This window comes from Candoia aspera, chromosome 4 (genome assembly GCF_035149785.1).
Source record: "Candoia aspera isolate rCanAsp1 chromosome 4, rCanAsp1.hap2, whole genome shotgun sequence".
In the NCBI taxonomy this organism is placed as follows: Eukaryota; Metazoa; Chordata; class Lepidosauria; order Squamata; family Boidae; genus Candoia; species Candoia aspera.
In genome coordinates this window covers 37,446,389-37,457,918 of record NC_086156.1, presented here as the reverse complement: position 1 = coordinate 37,457,918, position 11,530 = coordinate 37,446,389, and the positions used below count along the sequence as shown (strand labels likewise).

The window sequence follows — 11,530 nt, the reverse complement described above, 5'->3', positions numbered from 1 at the left end:
GAATTTAAACCAAACTGGAGTCCTCCAAATATGTTAATATTACAACTCACAAAATTTTCACCAGCCTAGCCATTGGTCCCAACACATTTTGGACACACCTGTTACAGCTTCAATGATTCGTATAGTTGCTTATGTTTTAAACATTTTTGACGTCTCATTTTAAGCCTTTGGGATTTTTCTGAAACATATGGTTTGTGGTTCACACCACTCATGCAGAAAAAGTGAAATATCTTAAGTGCACAGATAATGCCTTCCCTTATAACCTATAGTCAAGCTGCCCTCCTTAGTCTCTCTTAAGCAGTTGTTTTAAAGTGAGTAAGCTGTAGTCTGTGCCTAGTTATTTTGAAGTGGTGACACTGATTTCCAGGGGAGCCTTCTGATTTTAGTAAGTGCACATTCGTGACTGATTCTTACATACATTTACAAATAGGTTGGTAGTTGAAGTGCCTCAGTTGAAAATTGTGTTTCAAATAACACTTAGTATGAAACCTTACAGTGTTTGATCTCTGGTGGCTGTTTCACACATGAAGTTATTTCAAGTTAGAGACACTGATTATGAAGATACATATGAGAAATGTGCTGCATTAATTCTACATTGATATTTGTATGTGCACAGACAAGCTGAATGTTAACTTCTATGCTCAGCTGGTCTTTCAAATAACTCTGTTGTTTCAAGCATCATACTCTTTATTTCTAATATAGTAATATATTCTGTGCGTTGCTGTCTGCTATAAATATTTTATGTATTTCACCCCATTACCATTTTCTGCACACTCTATGGTATTTGTGTTTACTTCAGTAGATGCCAGCCTATGTAACTGTGTACCTTCGATGCTTTGTTTTGGTATTATACAAAGATACATGTGTTTAATACACTTTAAAAACATTTGCTAATTTGTACTGTTTCTTTTTTCGAAGTTTTCAGTGTTTTTTCTGAAGAAAAATTTACCTCCCCATTGTCTATTTAAGAAAACACCTTCACATGACAGCCCACTTTTTTTAAAGAACTGTATTTGCATTTGAAAAGGAGAATAGTAATTTCTGCTAGTTATAGACATTTGTTACATACATCCAGAAACCAATTAAGCTTCTGTACCTAGGCTAAAGATCCAGAGAGTGAGATTTTAATTCACGTTGTCTTCCTTAACTAGCTTCTGGATCACAGCCAGTATATTTTCTATCAGATTTGTAAAAAAGCACCTATCATAATAGTTTGTGTAGACTTGTTTTTTCCTTTCTGCCAGTGTGATTTGCTTCTTACCTGATACAGCATATTCACTGTACTATTCATTTTTATAATTATTACAGTTGCAAATGAATTAGCACCTGCAGTACTTTGCTGTCCCATATCATGATTGGTGTCTTTCCAAGATGGGGTACTGTGGCAGGCTCACTCTCTTTCTAACTTTCAATGTGTTAAAATGATTGATGTACATTACAGCTGTTTTTCCATTTTGGGTAACCTCCAGATGTGTGGATTTCAACTCGCAAATTTCCTAAACATCATGGTCATTGCTGAGAATGCTGGAAAATGAAGTTCACATATCTAAGGTTCCAGGTTGATGAATGCTATACTACATAGACTAAATGAGGGTAACCCATGGGACCCCAGTGACAAGCTGCACCACAAAAAAATGGAATTAAGTTCTGGATAATGGTGGTGTAATTTACTGCTGATCTTTCATGGGAAATAATTTTGTTAAACTTTTTTAAGATTTCTTTTTATCTTCTGCTTTAATTTACTTATTCTTTTTCTGCACTTCGCAGAACAGGATAACACTGCTTATCCTGAAAAGGAGTAGTATGATGGAAACATACATTAAGTATGTATGTCAAATAGACTTATAATAGCTATAAAAGATTTTAAAAACCCAAAATTAAAAGAAAAAAATGCATTGAATTGATGTTGTGGCGTCCAGTTCATACAGTCTTCTCAGGCAAGACTTTTTTAAATGCAGCCTCTGGTTGCAGAAAGACTGCTTCAGCCTGCTGTAGACCTAATATTTATATAATTGGGTGTTTGTTATTTTTATATCCCATAAATAAAAGCAAGCAGTATAAAGTACTTCAGATTATTCAGGATGGTTATGGCTGTCCATTTCCATGCTGTCTTTGCACTGTTATTCATTCTCAATTGTTCCCCATAAGGATGGTACACTTCAGTGCAGCACTGCAAAGAATTGGCAAAAGTCCTACAATACTATTCTATTGAGCTATCTTACATTTATTTTCACTATAAGTTCTCCTTTCTTAAAAAAACAGTGCAGCCATATAGAGTTTGCCAAATTGACATTTTTGTCTGTGTGAACTTGGCTGCAACAAACCTGTGTCAGAGATCTGAACATCTGTGAACCCCTGCCCAATTTTTCCTATGTAATGCAGTAAGATTTCAATGGAAACAACACAGGAAATAAGACCTATTGTAATTATTTTGACTGACATTCAAATGAATACATTTAGGTTAAAATATACATTTTTCCGTTTTTATTACTGAGTTTCTTGCACATATAATACGCAAGATGATACATTAGTGTATCCTTGGGAAATTGCATAATGCTCAACCATAGGTTATTGGAGCAGGTTACCACTACTATATGGGCTTCGTTCAGGATTAATATTATCTTATGCCTTCGACAAATGCACAACCAGACTTAAGAAAACCATGGAGTGCAACTTGTGCATGTGCAGAAGTACTTTCCTGTAATGAAACTCATGGCAATCTTAAAACAGGTAGCATTTCCATTTGTCTATTCAAGGGTTACGTCCAAAGGTGGTACAGGGGCAACTGAAATGGCTAAGGGTGCTGCTCGTGTGCATATATATGCGTGGTTAGTTTCAGCTGCGGCAATTAAGGTCTTCCCCCTTCCTTCTCGCCAGCAGAGTATTCCGACGCGCGCTCCATCCTGCTTCTCCCTCGCTAAGGAACCCTGACTGCCAGCCATATGCTCCTGCGCTTTATGTGCACCTGCTCTCCATCCCCCACCTCGGTAGATCTTTCTGCCTGCACAGATGCCCACGTTCTTTCGAGTCCCACTTTGTTTCTAAGTCTGTTGGGTGCGCTACCCCGCGGGAGTGCCAAGCGAGGACGGAGTTTGCTTCCATTCGCCTTCGGCAACGCGTGCGGGTGCGCCCTTACCCCTATCCCGTTTCAGTCGTGGCTGCTGTCCCGCTAGTACTGAAGAAGGCGCTGTGTATGTGCCTGCTTGGGGGTTATGGGGACTTCAAGCTTGCTTTTCTCTGCCCGTCCCCGGATTCTCCCCTCTGCCGCCCTTTCAGCCCCTGGGCGCCCCCTCTCGCCGGCTTTATCAGGAAGTCGCTACTGCTGCTTCTGTTTTGGCCTGTCCCTGCCGTCAGACCGCTCTGCGTACGCTGCGCGATTACCCAGTGCCCCTGCCAGCGGCATCTCGCTCGCTCGCATTGCTCCCTGTTATTCTGGGTATTGTGTGTAATAAATGCACAGCCGCCTCACACTAATCAAGCTGATTACAAATTCTTGCGCGCCCTGTGCCGGAAATCGCACCCCCCTCGGCTCTCTCTTTCCCCTCCCTTCGTCTCCCCCCCCACCTCCGGCTTTCTGGTTTTAACCCCCTCCCCCTTCTGCCTTAACCCTCCAGCCCCCTTTTTAATCCAATTCCCATTTCCACCCCTTCTAGATGCCCTTTCTTCCATCCTCTCCCTCACTCCCCCCCCACGCGCATCGATTTACGCCGCCACCACCTCCTCCTGCTTGTCTGTCTCTCCCTCCCAGGACGGCGCGTCGGATGATCTGGGGCCGCCGGGGAAGAGCTCCAGGCAGCAGGAGGGAGGCTGCGTCCTCCTACTGTCTTGAACTGTATCTCTCTTTTAAAAAAAAAAAAAAAGCCGGTAGCCCTCCGTGTTATTTTGTATTAAAATGAGGAGGAGGAGGAGGAGGAGGAAGAAGCAGCAGCAGCAGCAACAGCAGCGGCAGCGGCAGCAGAAAGCAATAGCGGAGAGGAAAAGAGGAAGGCGCAGGAGCGAGGGACGGCGGCGGCAGGAGCTGGAGCAGGAGGAGGAGTGATGAGTCAACTAATAATTTAATGGGGACAGAGCGAGCGAGAGGGAGAGAGGGCGAGAGCGAGCAAGCCAAGCTGCGTCCGGGGGACCCACACGCGCACACACACACAGCCCTGTAACATCCAGCAACAACCACCAAACCGGCCTAAATTACAGTTATAGCCAGCCGAGGGACAACAAGAATTTGAAATCTCACAGGATTAATTTATATTGTTTTTTGGTAACCTGATTTCCCTTTTTTTTCTCACCCCTCGTCTCTTGTCCCTAACCTTGATTTTGCTTAACTCTTCCTAAGTATATTATTTTTAATTTTCTCCCAACTGAAGGTTCTTGTTTTTTGTTTTACTTTTGGGGGTGATTGTATTTCCTTCCGCTCACCCCCCCCCCCCGTCTCTCCGGGTAAATAAGAAAGGAGAGATTCTCTGCATTACAAAATAATAATAATAAACAGCAAGGGCGATAGTGAAACTAAGTGTTTGTGCCTTTGGTTTCTACTTTTCTGTAGCCTTCAATGTTTTTATTGTGTTTCTTTTCTGTGAAGCTTTGTGCAGAAAGTTTTCAGGTTAGGTTTTTTTTTTTTTGGTGGGAAGAAGGAATGTCTTCAGCTGTATTTTCTTTCTTTTCTTTCTTTTGTATCTCTGTTATAGCTTATTAGAAAAATAATTATAAACAGAAAACTCACTAGGTTTTCTGCTTTCTAAAGTGTCAGATAGAAAAGCTACCTGACTACTATCCTTTTCTCTTCTTTTTTTCTCTGTTCAGACTTAGACAGGTCATGCCTAACCTGAGCTTCACTGTTGTTTTTTAAAATAAATGCTCTGCTACATAATTGTCAGCATTATGTTTATTTAAATATCATGATTAGTAATGTTATTTCCCTTTCTCATCATCCCCTATTATTGCAAAGCCCACATTTTTCAGTAAATATACTAGTACTTTTCTCTCTCTCTCTCTCTCTCTCTCTTTCGGTTTCTGTTATTGCTTCCCACCAATGGCTGCTATGCTTGGCTTATATATTTTCCTTTTACCTTCCTAAGAAAATAGAATTTTGGGGACGAAGTATCCTTCAGTTTATTTTATTTTATTTTTGTTTTTACTAAAAGGAATTAGAAATCATCATCCTCCTCCTCCTCCTTCAAGACATCGGTCTGCAAAGGAAATCTCCTTTGTTTCCATTATTTATATGCTGTCAAGTTTTGAAGTGGTGAGTTTCAGGTCTTTTTATGAAATTTCGCTCAAACTGCAGTCTTCCTGTTTCTAGATAGTGTTTTGCTTCTTTGTCTCTTTAAAAGGTCACAGTGAAAGCTTGGCCTGGATTATCACAGCCATATGGAATGGATAAGAAGAGAGCCTCTCTTAAATGTGATTAAGGGGTTTTATCGGAGAAAGGAGGAGGGGATAAAGAGAAAGGGGAGGGAGCTAAGTCTCAAAGTATTGAAGATACAGTAGTCACTTCTGCTTGCAGAACCATATCTCTAACAACTGAATTCCACTCACAAAATATTTAGAATGTCATCTTCCTCTATAATAATGAACATATGCAGTGCTATTCCTTCTTCTAAAAACTTGTATCACAGAACAAATGCTTGAACATGAAACCAACTGAAACTCTTCTCCCTGTCATCTCCAAAGATAATAATTAACTTCATGGAGCTGTCACAGGCAAATCATGTTGAGTATACCTCATTGCTATTTCAGATGGAGGGAAGCTTTGTTGAACTTTAGCCTTGAATGTAAGAGTTTAAATTAGTAAATCAGGTGTTTTATGTGCACATATTTTTGCTTTGCATTATACATCTTTGTGCAAGATGATTGAGCTAAACAGTGTAGAGAGAGTGGATATGACCAATTCAGTGTTTTTAGTCACTATACTGTATTTAAAATGAATTGTTAGCTTATAACCTTTGTTCATTGGTTATGACCTGAGGGGAATATGTGTTAACTATTTAAACAAAATGTTAGAGTTTTAAGTTGTAAAAAAGTGGCAGTAATCTTCCAGTTCAAGATATTTTTGGCCCCTCAACTAATTTCAAATGAATGAAAGAAAAGCATGGATGTTAGATGTGTTTTGATGAAGTACTACCAAGGATCCAGTAGATGTTGGTGATTTAGATATGCAGTTTTGGGTTAAATAGCAGTTAATGTAATGAAAAAGAATAATCTTGATTAAAAAAAGTGATTAAAGTAGGCATATTTATTCTTAATGAGACTCATAACCAAAAACAGATGGGACCACAATCAATGGTAAACCTTTGATTCTCAGCATGTCACCCTAGAGTGCAAGGATAAATAACCGTTATATTCTAAACTTTATAGTTATTCAGTTGGCATTCTTAAGGATGCAGCTAACCCTTAAGATTAACAGTGTTGTTGTTTTTATAATGAAATACAGAGCAGATACGAATAAGTAAGGAACAAATTTTCAGTGAGAATACAGCAGCATCACTAAAATGAAAATCTTACCAGATTTTCAGAGCTGAAAAAAGGGGGATATATTTACCTTAAAACATTATTTGTTAATGGATTAATGTTGTTTCTCCTGTGTAATCCCCACCACTCCCACCCATAGTGATAGTGTTCATACTTAATTATGTAAGTACTGCTTCATAAATGACTGGTCACCTGCTCCTAGAGTTCATACTGCATATATAATAGAGCAGGTACTGTGATTAAATCTTAGAAAGGGTAGCAGACCCTCTATTGTAAAGCAAATATCTGTTCACAATAAGCATATAAACAAATTTCTTAATATAATTTTTAATAATCAGAAGCACTCTGTTTCTGTATCATAGTAGTTAATGGTTACTGTGTATGTGTTGTACTACAAAAACAATCATAGTAAAAAAATCACAGAATTGGAAAGCAGTATTGAATTATAGTACTTAGGCTAACCGTTTTTGTTTAGTCTGATAATACAAATCTGTCAGTATTCAAAAATTCATCAAAAGGTTTAATAGGTTTGAAAGATTTTCAGCTGGATACCAAAGAAAGTTATGAGGGTTTAAAGAGGCTTCCACGTATGACATTTATATGGTGACTTGGGTGACCTAGAATCTCACATGTTGCTATGGGAAAATAAGTGTTTAATCTTTTCTGACACTGAATTACCTTTAACGATAGAACAATTCTTTTTACGAATTCCAAGTTAGTATATGAGACTTCATTAAAAGATCACATAAAGAAAATCTCATATTCCTAGTTTAATCTATTGAATGCCTAGCTAATTTTTAAGTCCCTTTATTTCTTGAGAAGTTAAACAATCGAAGATTTCTATTAATTGAACTGAAATATTTTGGTAATTTGAGGAAATCGTATTAAGCTCATAATCTTAGAATTTGTACATAAGAAATTTGTAGCAATGGGTATATTACTCTGTGAATGCTACTAAATATACATGCAACTGTCACTAATGATTTCTAGGATACAAAGTCCATATATCCATGTATATAATGGGCTAAAAAAAGTATTGAAATGTCCTGATAGCTTTGACAGTTAAGCAACTTTCCTACAAATACATTTTTCTTTAAGAAACATTTAACATTATGTGAACATGCTATACAGATGTATTATGTACATGTGTAAAGCTGCCTACACAAAATTACGCACGCGTATACAACACATATATATTTTTTTTAAATCATGGCAGGTGATCTTTAGAGGCGGGACTGAGTATGGATCATTTGAACGAGACAACTCAGGGGAAAGAACATTCAGAAATGTCTAACAATGTAAGCGATCCGAAGGGTCCACCAGCCAAAATTGCCCGCTTGGAGCAGAATGGGAGCCCATTAGGAAGAGGAAGACTTGGAAGTACAGGAACTAAAATGCAAGGAGTGCCTTTAAAACACTCTGGACACCTGATGAAAACACAAACTAGAAAAGGTAACACTATAATTCTCAATATGAAACATTAATTTTTAAATAATATAAAATGTCTTAGAAGAAACCTACTTTCAAGTTTGTGTATAATGTGTACTTCACAATGACATCTTTATTCTACAAATATTGCATTCTTAAATCTAATGGAAATGGTACTTGGAAGACCGAATTTATGCCTGGTGGAGCATCTTGTTTTTCAGGGTGGAGTCTTTTTAATAGAAAAAAACTTCCATACTTTCTGATTATTTTTCTCATTGAAAAGAAATAACACTACTAATCAAGATAAGTCTTGCTATAAACTCATTTTGTAGGCGTCTGTGTGTGAATTGCAAAAGACTTTTATAGCATGTGAATGAATAAGAAGGTTCTTGAAATAGCCCAATTTCTACTTCTATCTGCTCTTGACAAAAATCCAAAATTGGAAGGTCAACATCTCTGAAGCATTTGCTAGCTGGCTTCAAGAAAGTAATGTAAAGCTTTTTTGGTGTTCTGTGGAAAACTCCTTTATGATGACAATTTTTCGCACTTTATTTCCTTAAGTACAATTCATTACTGAGCAATGAACAACTTGGGTGTCATATTGTTCAGTGACTGGTTTGCTGTAATTAGACATTCTCACAAGAAAAAAGCTTTTAGAGCCAGTGACTGATGCGGCGTGTGTGTGTCCATGGCTGTTGTTTGTGTTACAATTCTGTTGAAGTAAAATTAATAGTATACATGATCTTTTTGGATCATAAACAGAACCCATGGTAATTTAATCAAAATATGCTATATATAATTTCAAATTCATTTTAATACTCCTTTCCTCAGTATAACTGGTACATGTTTCTAAGTCAGATTTCTTGCATTTGCTAAACCAAGACAATTAAACACACGAAGGTAGAAGGCACTGGCTTCCATTGTGATGCATAACATTCACCATACAATTATTTACTTTTTCCTTGGATTGGCGAAAACAAAGAATATATTGATCTTAGAGTGAACAGACAGAGCAGTCCGTATTGTTTAGATTTGTATCTATTAAAAATGGAAAAACAGCACTTCAGCAAATTCTTTGGCCTCTGCTCATGATTACCCTATTTATTGATTGTTTGCCAAGAATGTATGCATCTTAAGAAAGCCAAGGGTAAGGCATTAAAAATATAATTTATTGCTGCTTTTTAAACAGAGTGCATTAATATTGTACTTTGAAGCACTGAGGCTATGTAAAAAGGACTTTCTGACGCCTGTAAACATATAAGTTCCATAAATTCCTAAATAGGAGATTTCAGCTGTGTCTGGTATTATGTGATATTTGCACAGCAAACTTTAATGCCAGGACAGTTTTAGACAGGGATTCAACAGACTTCTCTGCTCCTTATGGCAGACACTCTGTTTACATAGACTCATAAACCTTCAGCAAATCCTCTGACATTGCTTTCAGGTTTAAATCATACTATATTTTTAGCATTGAACACTGACCAGTACTTTCCCCTTTAATACTAGAAGGTTATGAAGTTGCTGCACTGTCTTGCTAAGTACTTGAGTGATCAACAACTTGGCAAGCTACAAGAATCAAGAAAGCTTTGCCATTACAATATCATATATAAGTATAGCATACTTATCCTAGTGGAGACAGGTTCTCATTTTAGTTGAGACGTATTACTCTCTCTCTTTTTTGCTTTTTAGTAATGCATTTTCTTTTGTTTTTAAGTCAGTGCAAGAAAAGGATAACATAAGCAGATACAATATTGTATTTCTGAAGTATATGAAGTATGAAGTGAATTAGTGAATATTTTGCAGTTAGGCTTATAATAATAAATTAAATCCTTAGCCTCCTTGTTCTGTTCTGGTTGTGATAGGTGAGAGCTTATCAAACCTCTGAAAAGAAATGAAGGAATAAGTTACCAATTTATATTGTGATATTTGTCTGGTGATTTTTTTCTGATATTAATTGCTATGAGATGTAAAATATTGGCAAGCGTTTAGGCATGTGTTTCATGCTGAGTTTGTTTAACAAACTAGAGAATTTGAACAGTTTCGCAAGCAAGTGTAGAGAGGTTGGTTTGCAAGAGACTGACTACAGATGTAGATAAAATTGTGTTTTACATTGTCCTCTTCTACAATACAAATGAAGGAAGGAATTCATCAGTGAATTGCGTTGACAGGTTGGTAGGTGTTATGTGCCTTTATAGGATTAGATGACTTCTACAGATGTAGAGCGCAGTGATTACAGAGGCATTAATGTTGTAAGACTAATTGGTGATATTAGGTACCCTACTAGAGGGACCTTTGCCATCATTTATACCTTGGGACAGCTGTTTTAACTATTTCAGTCCTTGACAGTTAAGATGGTTAATCTGCTCCAGTGAAGATAGTAAAAGTATTATTGTTAACTTGGTTTCATGTAGTTGTTAGTTTTACTTACTATGCTCTATATTTAAATCCATGTTGTAATTCACATGTACTGTTCAAATAGTAGCAAATAATACTTGAATGGACAATTTCATTTTTATTTCTAGCTAAAAGTAAATATTACTTTGCAAGAGTCACCAATATTCTCATGCGTAAAGGACCTAAATTGTTTCAGTGACACTTCCATAATTGTGCTGAGATACTTGATTTTTAAACTGTTCATTCAGTAGAATCATACAATTATGTGTGAATAGTTCCTTGAAATTTATACGAAAAATGTTCCGGACCTATAGATATAGCAGAACGCTTTATTAAAAAATAAAAGAGTATCCATGCACAACATGTCTACTTAGAAGTAAGACCTGTTGAATTCAGTGTGACTCATAAAGTGAGAGAGAGAGAGAGAGAATAAAAAACAATAGTAACTTGGGCTATAGTAAATTTAAAGTGATTAGCTTTTCAAAACATGTTTCTTCTATATGCAGCTTTGTCTTGTTACTGCAATCCATAAGTTAGCTAAGATTAGATTGGCTTTTTGACTATTTTCTGACTATAAAAATTTGAAGAACAGTGAGATCAAGGTGATATTTTATGAGTACCGCTAATTCTGTAATTTCTGTAGTAGTTTGGGTACTGCCAAAGAAATTTCATTGTAAATAGGATTATGTAAATTACATTGCAGTGGCTTGCTCTGAAGTTTTCTGCAGTGTGTGTTTAAGTAGTTATACTTAAGGTTTTCACAACTAATCAAACAGGTTATGAACAACTAGGGTTATTTCTCTGAAAGCAATCTTATTCTTTATATAAATCTGTATTGAATTCCTCAGCAGACTAAGACCTTTTGCACTCTTTATGAAATGCTTTTGTGATGTTTCCTACGTCTTGCAAAAACTACTGTTGTCAGTAGTTCAGCTGTGTAATAATCCTTTAGTAGTCCATTCAGAAAGTACATGTAAGTACTGTGCAAGTTTTGATTTCTTAACATTATTATCTTATAGGAACCATGCTTCCAGTTTTCTGTGTTGTGGAACATTATGAAAACTCCATTGAGTATGATTGCAAGGAAGAACATGCAGAATTTGTTTTAGTAAGGAAGGACATGTTATTCAACCAGCTGATTGAAATGGCATTATTATCACTTGGATATTCTCATAGCTCTGCTGCCCAGGCAAAAGGTAAATATGTCATGATAAATTGCAACATAGTTCAAATTTTGTTTAGA

At 36.9% G+C, this 11,530-nt stretch overlaps 1 protein-coding gene across 2 annotated transcripts in view; it reads left to right on the top strand.

Moving 5' to 3' along the window:
• Nucleotides 1–3,572: 3,572 nt before the first annotated feature.
• The window catches only part of SATB1 (SATB homeobox 1), a 91,373-nt gene continuing 83,415 nt past the window's right edge, over nucleotides 3,573–11,530 (top strand). For both annotated transcript variants that reach the window (XM_063303871.1, XM_063303870.1), the window contains exons 1-4: nucleotides 3,573–4,255; nucleotides 5,139–5,239; nucleotides 7,682–7,917; nucleotides 11,307–11,483. In XM_063303871.1, the coding sequence (XP_063159941.1) occupies nucleotides 7,707–7,917; nucleotides 11,307–11,483 (388 nt within the window). In that variant the 5' untranslated portion in view covers nucleotides 3,573–4,255; nucleotides 5,139–5,239; nucleotides 7,682–7,706. The remainder of the gene's footprint in view (nucleotides 4,256–5,138; nucleotides 5,240–7,681; nucleotides 7,918–11,306; nucleotides 11,484–11,530) is intronic.